At 53.2% G+C, this 16,006-nt stretch overlaps 1 protein-coding gene across 2 annotated transcripts in view; it reads right to left on the reverse strand.

Moving 5' to 3' along the window:
* The window catches only part of PPP2R2C (protein phosphatase 2 regulatory subunit Bgamma), a 150,170-nt gene extending 137,878 nt beyond the window's left edge, over positions 1-12,292 (reverse strand). The window contains exon 1 of one of the 2 annotated variants that reach the window (XM_021938240.2): positions 12,006-12,292. In XM_021938240.2, the coding sequence (XP_021793932.2) occupies positions 12,006-12,075 (70 nt within the window). In that variant the 5' untranslated portion in view covers positions 12,076-12,292. Of the gene's footprint in view, positions 1-11,929 lie in introns of both variants that reach the window. The other variant, XM_021938241.2, reaches the window with a different exon arrangement.
* Between the last annotated feature and the right edge of the window lie 3,714 nt (positions 12,293-16,006).

Below are 16,006 nucleotides of genomic sequence, written 5' to 3' on the forward strand. Positions count from 1 at the left end.
TCACAATGACAGTAGAGAAACAGGCAAAGAATGTGCACAAAAAAATTTACAATTGAATATATGCCATGGTCAATAAATATAATAAAGGAAGCTCAACCTCACTGAAAAATGCTTTTAAAGAACACAGCCTATAATCCCAGCTTCTTGGGAGGCTGAGAGACAAGAATTGCTTGAACCCAGAAGGTGGAGGTAGCAATGAGCCAAGATCACACCACTGCATTCCAGCCTGGGCAACAGAGCAAGACTCAGTCAAAAAAAAAAAAAAAAAACAGCAATTTTTACCATAATATTGGCAAATATTAAATATGTTGGATCTAGTCACCACTAGCAATGCTCTGAGGAAAGGGAGTTGTTAGTGCCAAGTCTGGCCATCAGGAAAAGTTGACATTAGATGAAGATACTTCAGAAAGACCAAACTTTCAGAAGCAGCCATTCCACACCCTAGGGAAATAACCAAATACGCATGCAGAAAGGTGCAAAGATGCCCTCACAACACTGCTCACGATCTTAAACCAACCGTAACTTCTGATACCCACCAGCATGGAACTCATTAAAATACACAGAAGCAGCGTGTGACTGATATTACCAATGATGATGGGTGCTTCGGGCTGAAATGTGCCCCCTCCCCAAGATTTCGTTGTTGAAGTCCTAACCCCCAGAACCTCAAAATGTGACTGTATTTGACAAAAAGGGCCTTTAACAAGGGGATAAAGGTAAAATGCCATCATGTGGATGGGCCCTAAATCAATATGCCTGGTGTCCCTCTAAGGACACAGACACACACAGGAAAGACCGTGTGAAGACGCAGTAGGGAGACGTTCATCTGTAAGCCAAGGAGAGGGGCCTCAGAAGGAATCAACCCTGTCAGCACCTTGGTCTCGGACTCCCGAGCTCTAGCACTGTGGGGCAGTAAGTCTCTGTAGTTTCAACCGCCCAGTCTGTGGCACTTTGTTACAGAAGGCCTAGCAAGCTAAGAAAATGGCTTGCATATTTTCTAACCTAGAAATCTCCCATATCATTAAGGGAAAATTTTAAAGATTACAAAATAGGATACGCACACCGTAGACACTCAAAAACCATTTTTCAATGAATAAAAAAAGTAGCAATATATATAAACCTAGATAGTATGTACATACACATGCAAAAACATATATACCCAAATATTTTCAGTGGTAGGATTTTCTTTTCCTCCTTTTCTCTTTCTAAATTTTCTGAACTTTTTTGCTATGACTACATATGTTTTTTGTAGTGAGACAGCCAATAGAAATCAAAACCCTTTCAAACAAAGGGCAATGCCCCATCTCCATCTGGTTCCACAATGTCAATAGGATACAATCCAAACTCCTTATCTTGGCATTTGAAGCCTTTCACAAACAGTCCTGCCTCCCACTTCCCATCCCGCTCCAGCTCCTCTCTCCACCCCACCCCACAAACATCCTCTAAATCTCGCTGGCCCACAGACCCCTCTCTACACAGGATGCCCTCTCCCAAGACACCAGCCTTTACTCCTGCTGCAGCCAAAGCCCAGAACCCCTCTCCCACCTGATCCACCTGGGCACCACCTATTTGGCTTTGCAGACTCAGCTCAGACATCACCTCTCCCAAGAAGGCGTCCCTGACCTCCTAGCCACTGCATGACTCTGGACTCTGCATCTCACAGACACTGAAGCAGGGAGAGGGGAGGGTCAGGGGTTGAGTGAGGGTGTCTCCAGCGCAGGACTCTTAGTAGGGTTTTTTGGACTGAGAATGTAAAGGCTTGTTTTGTGGGTCATGTGGCAAAAATGGCAAGTCATCCACCAAGATGCAGGTTCTTCCCACCGCAGAGTAGCCACTGGGCTGCCCAACCAGGGACTACATTTCCTAGCACACCTTGCATAAGGTAGGGCCGTGTGACTAGCTCTGGCCAATGGAATGTGAGGGAAGTGACAAGTGCCACATCTGGGCCAAAGTATTTAAGGAGGGAGTGCACCTTCCCCACACCCTCTTCCACGGAGAATGGAGAGGACACGGGAGCTGACAGATGAGAAGGGCCTGGAGCCCCTCATCACTCTGTGGAAGAGACTCCTGGCCAACTAGGATCATCCACAATGAACTGTTACAAAGGGATAAACTTCTACGGCATCAAGCCCCTGGAGTGTGGGGGTTTCTTTGTAACTGGTATTAATCAGAGTAACGAACTGTCTTCAGCATCCAGACTTCCCAAGAGAACATCTCTCTTCCCTCAGAAAGTGCTGGCCCTGCTGTATGCAGTGACCAGCTGAGGGGTGTCTCCCCTACAGAAAGTGAGCACTGTGTGGGCAGGCAGTGGCTGCCCCAGTTCCTGACACATCCCCATCATGGGGATGAGACAGGGACTTGCAGGCACCAGGCTCACGGAGCACATGGCATGCACCATCTCATTCAACACCCACCACATCCCAGAGAGGATAGTGCAGCCACACTCACTCCTAGCTCAGATGTGGTCACCCAGGCACAGCCTGGCTGGACAACTTGTCCAAGATCACTCAGCCAGGGAGTGATGAGGGCACCACTCTGCGGAGAGGGGTCCTGGAGGATAGAAGGGCAGCCTCAAGGCCGATGCCCAGGTCCAGGCAACCACTTCTCAGCCTTCCAGACCCAAAGGGCAAATGGAATCCAGGCACAAATTAGGGACAGCGGGGGTGACACTATAATCTCTAAAATAATAATGAAGGCAGATTTAAGGAGGGAGTGCACCTTCCCCACACCCTCTTCCACGGAGAATGGAGAGGACACGGGAGCTGACAGATGAGAAGGGCCTGGAGCCCCTCATCACTCTGTGGAAGAGACTCCTGGCCAACTAGGATCATCCACAATGAACTGTTACAAAGGGATAAACTTCTATGGCATCAAGCCCCTGGAATGTGGGGGTTCTCCTGAGGTCAGGAGTTCAAGACCAGCCTGACCAACATGGTGAAACCCCATCTCTACTAAAACTATAAAAATTAGTCAGGTGTGGTGGTGGGCAACTGTTTGTAGTCACAGTTGCTTGGGAGGCTGAGGCAGGAGAATCGCTTGAACCCAGGAGGTGGAGGTTGCAGTGAGCCAAGATCACACCATTGCACTCCAGCCTGGGCAACAGAGTGAAACTCTGTCTTAAAAAAATGAAATAAAATAATAACGAATATCTTCAACAAGTCGGTGGCCTGAAAAGGGGATGGAGGCCGAGTCTAGGTCAGAAAAGACGAGAGACAGAATAGCCAAACGCAGGTGCAGGACTTTGGATCCTGGGCCAAACCACCCAACCATAAGAGACATTTGCAAGACAACTGGGGACATTCACAAAATAGACCAGAATTTAGGTAACGAAGAATCAGGATGTGTTTTGTGAGGTGGGATAACAGCACTGGGCTATAAGAAATGCCCTCAACACTCAGAGATGCCTGCAGATAGAATGGGGAAATGAGAGGAGTCTTGGATTTGCCGAAAAATTCTTCAGCCAAAAGCAGGGGAGAGTAAATGAAGGAAGTACAGCAAGACCTTGATAGATTGGAAGCAGTTCAGTAGACTATTTTCTCACAAATGCAAAGCAGTTTCTCCTCTTGTAACACTTGGCCAGCAGTCTCTTCCACAGACTGATGAGGGGCTCCAGGGAGTGGCATCTCGCCCTTCTCCGGGGAAGAGGGAGTGGGGAAGGTGCACTCCCTTCTTAAACACTTTGCCCCAGAAGTGGCACAAATTTGAAAGTTTGCATCAAAACTTTTTTGAAATTGTAAAAAAAATTCAGAAGCTAATCACGATCATGAAAGATCTCCCTTTTATTGAGATTAACGTACAGAGCGTTCACTATTTCATTCAATTCTGCCTGAAAGCCTTGCTGGTTGGGAGCTCTCTCTCTCTCTCTCTGCTTCACAGATGGGGAAATTGCCCAGAGGATGAAGAAGCTGCCAAGGGCAAGGCAGCTGTGCCAGACCCAGAACACAGGCCCAGGAGCCCAAGCCCAGGTCCAGCCTCCAACAGCAACAGTCCTGGTCCTGGGGAGGTGTGGGGGTTGGGCTGCAGGAGGCCAGGCTGGCCCAGAGGAGGCCCTTGGCCTGCAGTCGGAGATCCCATCCCTGCTTGGGGCAGCCCACACCCCAGCTGGGAACCTCTGAGCAGCCTTTGTTCTGCCTCAATGGGACATTCAGCCACGGGTTCTGGAGGACAATGGCCCCCACTGTGCAAGGAGGGCAGTGCCTGTCCTGGGCAGCACAGGGGCCCCCAGGTGTGTCCTGCTCCCGGGCTGGCTGGCAACTAACTGACTCCTGGTCTCAAGCAGAGGAGTCAGACACTGTCAGGGGGCAAGTGTTATGCTACTTTGTACACGCTGTTCCTCCCGCCCAGAACGCGCTAGAAAGCCATGTCCCAGCACATCATCACCCCCGACCTGGAAATGCCACCTGCCCTTCAGTGCCTGGACCACGTGTCCGCTGTGGCCTCTGCCGCCGCCATCCACCTGTGCCGTGAAGGGGGTCTCTCCTCCTGCTGACCCCTCTCAATTGCCTTTCATCGCAACACAGATAGCAAGAGCACCAAGCCAGGCAGTCTAGTTCAAATCCCAAAACCTCCTAAGTGCAGTGCATAATCAGAACTCAACAGGCCACCCATCCCTGCCCTGGGTTCCCAGCCAATTGATGTAGCAGTCAGGAGTGTGAGTTTGGCAGGCTGCATTCAAAACCCAGCTCTCTCCCTTACAAACCATGTGACACTGAGCAAGCACCTCAGCCTCAGTTTTCTCCTCTGTAAAATGGGGAAATAATATATATAACACCAGGTTTGGGGCATCTCTAATAAGATGCACGTAGCTTCATGTCCGGCATCACAGGAATAGTATGCAGCCAATAAAATGATGGTTGTAAATACATGTACTGTGTGACTTGGGGGCGGGGCCGAGGTAACCAGTCACCCTTCTTCCTTGCTGGGACTTAGGATTACACAGAAAAGATTGGCCGCAAGACAGGAATTTAAAAATCTACTTTATTAATGGTAAATCTGTAGGAAAAAAAAAAGAGCTACGGACCTCTACTCCTGACCTCCCGCTAGGTCCCTCAGTGGCATCCAAGACACTGAGGAGAGGTAGGTCTAACATCTAGCCTGTAAAATAAGAGAACTGTTGGCCTCTCCCCTGTAGAGCAACCTGGAAGTCAGAGGCCCATGGACCCAATGGGTGAGAGAGGAGCACGGAACTTTAATATTGTAACCCCTCCCCATAGGGAAGCAGACCTGACTAACAACAGATGGATGGCAGGCTCTCACCATTTCCACCAAGGTCAAACAAATTAGACTACCTAAGGGGGATCAGAAGGTGGTAACCAAGAGAGTTCACCCTACCCGAGACTAATCCAGCAAATGTAGGGTCAACCCTATTAAGTATGCTGGGGCATCAGGGAATGAAATAGAAAATGCAGAGCCCCTTGTTCAAGAGCAGCATTCCAAGGTTAGGAGGAAGCATCATGAATAGGGGGTACTTCACAGACACAAAGCCTTTTCATGCCATCCATATTTTGTCATGGGGTTATTTGCTATTTAATGTCAATTGAAATTAAAAAAAAAAAGAAAAAAAAGCTTAAACTCTTACTATGCATTTTATCACTCACCACTCTATTGTGCACTTCCAATTTTAAATGCAAACTTAAGAGCATGTAACGAACGTAGACTCACCAAAATGCACAAGTTACATTTCGCAGATGGATTTTGTTCTTACCAGAGCAGAGGAAACTAACTTAACTGTTCTTATTTCACTTCTAGATATGTGCACATTCCACCAACACCCTCTACCCTTGGTTCAATAATAAACAAGGAAGGACTAGGAGGAAAAGGAACTGTGGGTGCCCTATTTTTCCCTTCCCTTCTGTGTCGTCATTTTCACTGTCAGTGATTGGCAAATATGGGCACATAACACACATTAAGAAAGGACACCATTGGGTTCCTGCGCCATTCGTGTTTCTTAGAAGTCACTGCATTAGAACATCAGTGCCTTGGAGCGTCAGTTGAAAGCGTGGCCCCTGCCTGTGAAACTGCAGACGCACTGAGAAGGTGCATGAGCTGTCCACTGTGCGTGGGGCTCAGACGCTCAAGGGAACACAGGGTAGCGTGCTGTGGGAGCCACTGTGTGGAACCACAGACTTGCCTGCCGCACGTGCCCCTCTGCTCATTCCCAGGCTCCCCCATCCCATCAGACTTCACTTACAAAACACAGGATCCAAAGTGAAATTCTTAAAAATTTGAAGATAGTAACAGCAGAGCATGAACCCAAGCACAGGTCCTTCTGAGTGTGGGGTCCTAGATAACCACACGGGTTGCATACCCATGAAACCAGCCCTGGAGCAAAACCCTGGAAAATTCTTATAATCTCAGGCCAAACTAGAAAAGTAGCCTTCAAAATTGTTGATACAGACAGATGACAGTTTTCATTAAAAATAGACACGAGCATTAAAAAAAGACTGGAAGGAAATACCCCAGTTGCTGAAAGTGTGGCCCTCTGCTTGGTGGACTCGCAGGAGTTCAGTGTCCTTCTGTTACTCCCCACCACGCTCTCCATGGAACCTAGCGCTTCATACAGTGGTTCTTCCAGTCTCAAGGCCTAAACACTTCTTACCAAACATCCCTTAGCTCTGCAAGCTTTAAGGATAAATACTAAAAACTGTAGCAACGGCAACAGCCAGGAGATGGAGTGGAAAAATTTTATTAGAATTTGATTTCCATCTTCCAGAAAGAAAATGAGAAAAACCCTGCTCTGTGACTGCACCAAGCTTTAAGTTCTGGTTGATTAAAAAGAAACGAGCACATTGCTTACAGCAGGGGCGTGGGAGCTGGCCTACACTACAGTTTGGGGAAATTGACAGCAGTCGCCTTTTACACGTGTAGAACTTCAGAGTCCACATGCCCTTGGTTCCTTTGAGCCTCATGACAACCCAGGGCACTAGGTGGTGCAGGGAAACTGAGGCTCAGAAACTGAAGTGATTTGACGGAGGACACCCCAGCACTGAAATGGGGCCCACACCCGCTGTGAAGCCCAAGGGAAGCTTATGTAAGTGGCATTTCCAAACGGAAGCAAAAGGAACACAGAATCTGAACAGTCCACATCTTGATTTTCAAAAGTCAAAGGCTGACTCTCCCTAATCTCCCTCTGTGCCACCACTAATGTCTCCCCTGTTAGCCTCAGTTTCCGCATAGGTTGGGGGTGGAAGTTGGGCTAGCCAGTCTGATGACAATTCTAAGGGCTAGTCTAACTCTGGCCCCTAAAGAATAGACATCATCACTTACCGATTATATTTATTAAGAATAAACTGAGGCTCACAGAGACCATATGACCAGCCCAATATTACAGACCCAGGGTCAGACCTCACCAGGAACCCAGATCTCCTGACACCAGATCTTAGGTTCTCTTATCTGGCCAAAAATACTCCCTCAATAGGACTGAGGAAGGAAAATCAGAAATTGGTAACCTCGACTTGAGTGAAATGAAAGAGGGTTCTCAAAACAGAAAGCAAACAAAAATTCCTCTGGGTTTTATGTATCTCAAGTCTTAGCTGTGGGTTACAGACCAGCCTCCTGGTTTTCTTGATAGGCAGTCAGGGCTGTGTGAGTTGGGGTGCCATTGGCTGCAAGTAACAGAGACTTGAAAGTACACAACGAAAAGGAAAAGTACCAGCTCATGTAACTGGAAGTTCAGAGGTGAGCTGGACATCAGGCCTGAATGCCCTGGATCTCACTCACTCTCTGCCCTGCGATCAATGGTGTTGGCCCCATGGTGTTGGCCCTCATGGTGTCAGGATGGTTGCCAGCCACCACAGGGTTTCCCTGTTCCCATCACAAGAGAGGGACCAACTTACCTGCGGTTCTCCCCATTTTCCACTCAACCTCCAGAACTGACTCCCACATCCATTCTGGAACCAGTCACTGCAAGGGGAATGAGATCATCCTTGCACTGATCAGATCCAGCTATGGCCCGAGATCTCTTACTAGGAACCATATGTGTTCTCCTTGGGAGAAGAGAGACTAACTGTTGTGGGTATCAGCTGCAATGTCCACCATAAGGGTGCAGATTTCACTGAATGCTGAGTCTCCCACAAGCAGCACCTCCTCTTCAGTGTGGTTTCCTGGGCAGAAAATAGATGGTATCCAGGGCACAACCAGTTCAAAACCTGCAGACAATTCCATGCAGGAAAACCTGCCTGCCTGCTGCGTTCAGACAGGCCCAGGACCCCATGCTGACCTTAGCAATTCCCAAGCACCCTTCACTTCCTCAACTATAAAACGAGGACAACTCTGTGGGAATAAACAGACTACTCTGAAATCACGCAGGACATCTAGGGATGGGAGTCAGGAAAACATGGGTACATCCTTTTGCAGATGCAAAAAGCACGAGTGTCCAACAGAGTGTGATGGCTGAGATGCTCAAACGAGGGGAAGCTGTGCCTCTGGCCTCAGCTGAAAAGCATGCTCTGGAAGTGCCTTACCTGTCAGGCACATGAGAGTGACTGTTGCTTCCCAGACAGACCCAGTCACAGCAGGATCTACCTGGTCAGCCTCAACCACCTCCCCTTGGCTGAGCTCCTGTGTCTTGGTCATCACTGCCTGCCCAGGTGAGGATGTGCTTGGCACATGGTGCTAAGCAAAGGAAGGATGGATGGGTTTTGTAAGTTCAGTCTAGTCTGGAAATGCTTATTCAACTCACCCTAAAGCTAAGTACTGGGGCCCGCCGCAAAAAGAGAAAGAACAGAACCAGGAAGAGTCCTTCCTGGAACCAGCTCCTGAGAACTGTCTAACTAGATGGAGACTTCCTAGCAACCTCCAGGGTCCAGGGCCCTATCAGCTGCTCTGCTCTCCCCACACCCTGACCCTATTCATGCAAAGTTCTCTGTGCCCCCAGGTGGCCTGTATGTGCACCTAACGATCACCATAACCCTCAGTGCAGTTGAGCCCAGCCAAGAGTAAGCCCCCTAACCCTGCCACCAAAAAAAAAAAAAAAAAAATCCAACCTGCTCTGACTAATTCACACCAACATGTGAAGGACTAACAAAACCTAAACTCTTCCCAAGATGTTTGAGATTTTACAAGAGACTCAGGAGCTCAAGCAGGGCTCCCGTGGGCAAAGATGACATTTGACATGGGGCCCAAAGGATGGGAAGGAGTCAGTGGTGAGAAAGGCAGGAGGTGGGTGTTCCAGGGAGAGGAACAGCCGGTGCAAACGCCCTGAAGCAAGAAAGAAAATGGCCTGCTCGAGGAACAGGAGGTAGATCAGAGTAGCTGGGGTGTGGCGGGGGACTGTAGACGCAACCACTGGTAGAACAGGAGTTTGTGCACCTAGTTTTTTCTCAAACTGAGTTTTTTAGCATCCACTATTTGCCCACAGGCTCTTCCAGTTACAAGCCACATAAATAATAACAATGCCATGTGTTAAACGCCTCCAAGCCAAGCACTGTGCTGGGCACTTTCTGTATTAGCAAAATCACTGATCATCGCAGCAACCCCCTGTATGAAAGGTCGTTATTATTTCTCTCTTTACAAAGGGAAAGTGAAGCTCAGGAAGGTGTAGTAACTTGTCCAAGGCTGCACAGCAGTCAGGAGTCAGAGGCAGGATTTTAACACGATTCAAATCTGACATTCTGACATTCAAATCTGTGACCTTCCCTGTGCGCTGAGCACAAAATATAGTCAGGATGCAACAGTGTGAAAGTGTGTTTTTCATCAGGGAGGCCAAAATTCTACCTATTATAATGATGATTATTGTTTCTTGTTCCGATTCTGCTCTCTGCATCCCCAGCACCTGAGCCCTATGCCCTGCACACATGGGCACTCAGTCTGGACCAGCGACAAGGCCAGGCCTTGGTTTGTTCATCTAAAGGTGGGGATAAGGCATAGGTGGGCCTTCGAATGAGGTCCCAGCACACAGCAGGTGCTCAGCATCCTTTGGCTGCGTATTAGCAATGCACAGCTCCGAACGGCTCCTTCATCACCATTGCACCTGCTCCTCACAGAAACCCCCAGACCCTGAGGGCAGGATTCACTCCCATTTCACAGATGGGGAGACTGAGCCCTGGTGAGAAGACAGATCTCAAGGTCACATAGCTCCCTGATAGAACACAGGCCGCACAAGGGCAGGGAGTCTTTGTCCAGTCCCCAGGGATAAAACAGTGCCTGGCACGCAGCAGGTGCTCGGTAAATATCTGGTGTCTGGATGAAGGATTGGATAGCACTGCTCTGACTCCCAGAACTGTGCCGTCCCCGTTGCTGTCCCCTGCTGAGAGCTGGTGAATTTATGAAAGAAAAGGGGATGGACGGGGTGCAGAGGGAATTAATGTTTGAAAATGTCCACCATGGCGCTTTCTACGCCTAGTCCCACAACAAGCCCTGCACCCCATCCCATCATCATCCCCAACGTAGAGATGAGCAAACAGAGGCTTGCTCCAGGAAGCCAGACCACAGCGAGCCTGGGAGCAGGAAGCAGCGGGGCAACCTGCCAAGATCCGCTCTCGGCCTGAGCCAGGCCACCGAGGCACGGGCCAGGAACCCGGCGGCTTCCTCCAACCCTCTGTCGCTGCAGGCTGCGAGCAGAAAGCACATCCCCGACCCACGCTGATCCCGACTCAGCCTCGCCGAGGCGGGCGACAAAGGGCCGTTCTCAGCTCCCCCGGCCTCCCAAAGCCGCGGCCGGGTCAGAGCCTCCCCGGCCCGGAGGCCCGGGCAGCCGTGCCCCTCTACCGCACACACCCGGCGGCGAAGCGTGACTCAGCGGTTCTCCCGCCGGGAGCGGGCGCGGCCCCCGCAGCCTCCCTCTGCCCAGGTCCCACGCCCAGCCTCTGCCTCCCAGGCCAGGGCGCCCCGAGCCCGCCCGCGCCCGCGCTGCACTCCCCGGGCCTCCGCGGGGCTCCAGCTCCGCTCGGCCTCATTTCCGGCAGAGCCAGGCTTCGAGGAGGCGGACCCAGCCGCAGGAGCCCGGTCCCCGCCGCCCGGCCCACTCGGTCTCCCTGACACAGGCACCCACGCGCACCTGCCCCGCGGGACCCGTGCCCAGGGCCCCTCCCACTGGGGCACCCACCCAGGGAACCCGCGCACACTTCTGCGGCCGGGCCAGCAGCCCGTGGGTTAGCGGCTGACCGTCCCCGCATCCGGGCAGGGCTCCAGCACAGGCGTCCCCGCGCCCAGACCTCCCGGTCCCCATTCTCCATCGGGGTCACTCCGCGGGCCCTGCCTGCGCGCGGAAGCTGTCCCCACTGTTCCCCTAGCAAGGCAGAGCAGGGGGCCCCGGAAGTTCCCGGCCTGTAAGAGAGGGGCGCTGACCCACCAGCCTCTGGGTAGGGTGGGGGTTGGGGTTGGGTTTGTAGGGCCAACTTAGGGGATTTTAAACAGGGCCTATTTGGGATGACATGTCCCACTTTTTTGGAAAATCCCGACAGTTAGCCCAGCTGCTCCTGTCTCAATATAACTCACCAGGAATAAAAAGGCCAGCCCCAAACTAGCCGCCTTCTCCCTCCCATTCAGGGACCCTGCCTCTGGAGGACAGGGAGGGGCCCGGGCAGGCGGGCCTCCCAGGAGGATCTGGCAATGGATTATGTTTTTCCCCCCCTAGGTCCCTCTTCTCCAGGGAGAAGACATACAAATTCTGCGGAGCTCCTGGCAGAATACAAGTACAAATCCAGGATTTTAAACCATTAAATTTACCCGAGATTTCTTCACCAGATTAGCCACAGGCATGGCCTTTTAAAAAATTATGGTCAGGGCCGAATCAGGATGCCACCTGGCCTGAGAGCGGCTGCCTCCCGGAGGGCGGCGCGGAGGAGGGCGCTGCCCTGTCCGGGCGCTGGGCAGTAGAGGCCGGTACCCTCGGGCTCCCTCCCTCCTGGGCCCTGGGCAGGGTGGGATGGGGGTGGGGTGGGATGGGATGGGGTGGGGCGGGGGGACACGACACACATCGCGCGGTCCAAACCTTCGGAGGGCATTCGGTGCGACGGCATCCCCACGCCGCGGCCGGCCGGAGGGGTCTCAGACAACACGTACGTTACCTTCAGTCACATAGCTGTGGTCCCGCAGGAAGCTGTGGTTAATTTTCCGCGTGTCCGTGTCCTCGCCCATTGAAGGCCGTGCACGGTGCTCTGGGCATGCCCCGCCGCCACACACCGATGCAATCCGCAGAGGTCGCGCCGGGCGAGCGGGCCATGCCGCCGCAGCCTAGCAGGGGCGCGGGCCGCCGGGGCCCCGGAGGGAGGGCATCGCGGCAGGGGGACGGGCGGGGGCGGCCGGGGGAGGGCGCCGCGGTCAAGCTAGCGCGCGGCGGGCGGGCGGCGGCCGCGGGTTCCGGGCGGGCCGGGGCCAGGCGCGCATCCCGGCCGGCCCGTGCGCGCTACGTCCGATGCGCCCGGCGGCGGGGCCTGGTGCCGGTGCGCCTGGTTGGGCGACGGCGGCAAGGGGACGCGCGCGCGCCGCGCCGCGCCGACCGCCGGGCCGAGCTGGCTGCGGCATAGGGTCAGCTGCCGTTGCCGTCAAGTGGTTACAACAGAGCCCCTCTCCTCAGGCCGTCTGCCTCCGCCCCCGCGGCCCTGCAGGAGCCGGTTTTCTCCAGCCACAGGCCGCACCGTTGTAGTTCGGCCCTCAGTAGGCACCTTGGTGCTGGGTGCGCCACGGGGGAGGGAGGAAGGAGACCGCCGGCTTGCGGGAGAGTGTGATCAGCTGAGCTTGGGGGGAGGGTACCTTGGGTGCCCAGGTGCTCCAGTTATGGGAGAGAAGGCCAAGGGCAGGGGGGCTGGGAAGGGGGCAGGAGGAGGGCAGCCTCGCAGGCAGAAGGCAGAAAGGACTGGGAAGGAAGGAGTGGGGTCGCAGCTGAAGAGGGCGCACCTGGAGAATGGGTACTCGTGGGAGGGGAAGGACACTGGACCCCTTCGTTAGTGGAAGAGGGTGGGTCGTGCAAGTTCTGGGGCCCCTTGGGAGCGCCGAGTACATGTGAAGAAGCTGGGTGGAGGGGGTCCAGCACCCGACAAGGCACAACTGGATGAAATGGCTGGAGGAGTGAGTGGGCCTCCCCCAGGCAGGGCCCTGAGATATCCCCTCATGCCCGCCTCTCCTGACAGGTGAGAAAGTTAAAGAAACACAGAGCTAGGTACATCCAAAACCAGGCTGGAAAATGCTTCCCCTCCTCCATCCCCTCCCTCCCCTCCAAGCCCAGGACTCTGCCAAACAGGAATCTCCCTCTGGTCATCAGCCTGGCACATAGTGGGCCCTCAAAAAATATTTGCCTCCTGTTTTGCCAAGCTGCCCCTCCTCCACCGTAACCCACTGCCTAATGAATCACAGTCCCCTGCACGGGGCAAAGCCTCAGTGGGGATTCAGAGGTGTGGGTGAGGAACCATCAGGCCTCCCTAGGAGCTCAACAGAGCCTTCTTGGAAAGGGAGGGACTCTGCGGCTTGCCTGGGAGGGGTAAGTGCAGTGGGATAACCAAAGCTGCAGGGGCTCTTGGGCCTAAGGCATTAGTGGAGCCATGTTCCAGGTGGGGACTGGTCTGTAATGGCCTCCACTTGTTTCAAATGGTTTTGGGAGAACTCCAGACAGCTCCCCAAACTGCAGTGGAAGTAGGAGAGTCCAAAGGTGTTGGGGCAGGGAGAGTGGGGCTGTGGGAAAGACAAGGGAAGGTGATGCCATCTCAGGTTTCTTGGAGAGTGAGAGGGAGTTTTTGAAGCTACAGCTGGGCTTTCGTGCCTTAGAAATCCCCAGAATGGACCTATGAGGAGATGAAAGGTCCCCACTAGCCCTATCAGCACTTTGCAGGGTGTCATGCAAGGGCTGGCCTGGGGAGAGGCCCCGGGGCCCTGCCAGCACCTGCTTTGGCAGGTGCCCTGCCCTTCACAGCCTCCACCTTTTCACTGTGGAACAAGCCAAAATCTCCCAGGCGTGCAGACTCCATTCAAAGACCAGGTAAATGCAAGGGCCGGAAGGATGTGCTTGTTCTTTGTCGCTTTCTATCCCGTAGGAAAGTGAATGACACCCACATCGGCCCCCACCCACCAGCCTGGCATGTTCTCCTCTCTCTCTCACACCTGTCTGCTCATATGCCCCCCACCTCACATCCTAAGCCCAGCCCCCCACTCTCTGTCCACACCCCCTCACCTCTCTAGCTGGGGCCAGCAAAATGGCTACACTGGGAGAAAGACAAGCTGGGTTCAAGTCCTGACCACGAGGCAGCCTAGGCACAACCTCATCATCATGTGATGGCGGGAGTGGGAGTGGCCCCACGGGTTTGGGTGGCCAGTCCTGCTCAGCAGGGGCCAGGCCTCCTGTGAGCTCTCTTGTTATCACGCTAAGGCCCACCCTCCTGCACATTCGTCAGTCTCCCTCTCTGATCATGGAGAGGTCCCCTCTCCCCATCTGTCAATCCTGCCAAAACACCCGCCCTATGCTGGCATCAGCCTCATCTCCCGGGATGTCCTGGACTGCAATGTAAACAGCCCCACTTGGCCCGACACAACAAATCATCCCTTTCGTCAGCTTCTGAGCCGTGCTGGGGACCCTGCAGTGGGTGGTCTTTCCAACCTGACTGGGCCCCAAGGCCTGCATCCATCCCCTCGTCACCCCTCACCACCCCATCCTGTCCCACCCCCACCACAAGTAGTGGCTGGGATCCTCCAGACTGTCTCCTCCATTTCCTGGAAGCCCTCCCCCTCCAGCAGAACCAAGGACTCTCCTTCAGCCCCCTGCCCACCCCAGACCCCCACTCAATCACACAATCTGCTGCTTCCTCATCTGTATCTGCACACAGCCCTGCCCCCGCTCACAGAAGCCTGAGCTCCAGATCCTGCCACCCCCAGCCTCTCTGTACAGACTCCTCTCTACCTTCATTCATTCATGAGGAATGTTTATTGAGCATCTACTATGTGCAGGCATGTTCCCAGCTCTAGGGTAGTGTGGAAGACAGAATCAAGAAATGCTCTGCTCCCATGGAGTTGGCCTCCCAGTGGGGTGAGATGGACAGCACAAAGTGAGCATGAACTGTGTGGGCCATGACTGGTACAGAGGAGAAGGCGGGATGCAGGGATGGAGAGGAATGGGGAGGAGGTGGTGCCATTTTATAAAGGTGAGTGTAGAGGACAGCTCAATAAGGTGAAACTTGTCAGCATCTCTCCAGATGCTTCCCACAGCATAAGCCTGCTTGGGTCTCTTCCACATTCAAAAGCTGTCCTCACTCCATGTCCCTTCAGCCACCAGTGCATTGCATTTCTGCCATTCACAACCACAATGCCAAAAGATACACTCGCCATCTCCTCACTCACTGCCGTGCCCTCCCACCTGGCTTCTTGCCATCCATCCCACCCCAGAAAAGAAACTTGTGTCACAGGGCATGAGAATGACGTTCCTGTTTCTGGAGCCAGTGGACACATGCTGGCCTCTCTCTGTGCCAAGCTCTCATGAGTTTCACCCTGTGGACAACACGCTTCCCTTTACTTCAGTGGCACCACCTTCCGCTGCCACTTCTCAGCAGGTTTACATACTCCCCTCCTTCTGACAACCCCACCAGGCTGTGTCTCCCTGTGCTTCTGTGCCCCCAACTTGTTGTAATTGACGGAGAGAACATGCATGCAAAGTGGGCTGTGCACCGCACCATGTCCCCTCAAATGCACATGCCGAAGCCCTAACCCCCCATGTGATGATGTTTGCAGGTAGGGCCTTTGGGAGATGAGGGTTAGACAAGGCCATGAGGGTGGGGTATTCATGGAGAGATTAGTGCTCTTATAGGAAGAGACCAAAGAGCTTGCCCACTGTCTCCCCAGGTGCCTACGGGAGCACATGGCAAGGCAGTGGCCGCCTGCAAACCAGGAAGGGACCTCACCAGGAATCAGATTGGCCAGAACCTTGATGTTGGACTTTCCAGCCTCCAGAACTGGGAGGCAGTACATTTCTGTTGTTTATGCCACCTATCCTGTCATGTTTATTATGGCAGCCCAAGCCAACTGCACAAAAGTTAAATATTCAGCTTGAAGAACGACCACAAAGTAAACACTCATCTAACCACCAAGT

This window comes from Papio anubis, chromosome 3, assembly GCF_008728515.1.
Source record: "Papio anubis isolate 15944 chromosome 3, Panubis1.0, whole genome shotgun sequence".
NCBI lineage: Eukaryota > Metazoa > Chordata > Mammalia > Primates > Cercopithecidae > Papio > Papio anubis.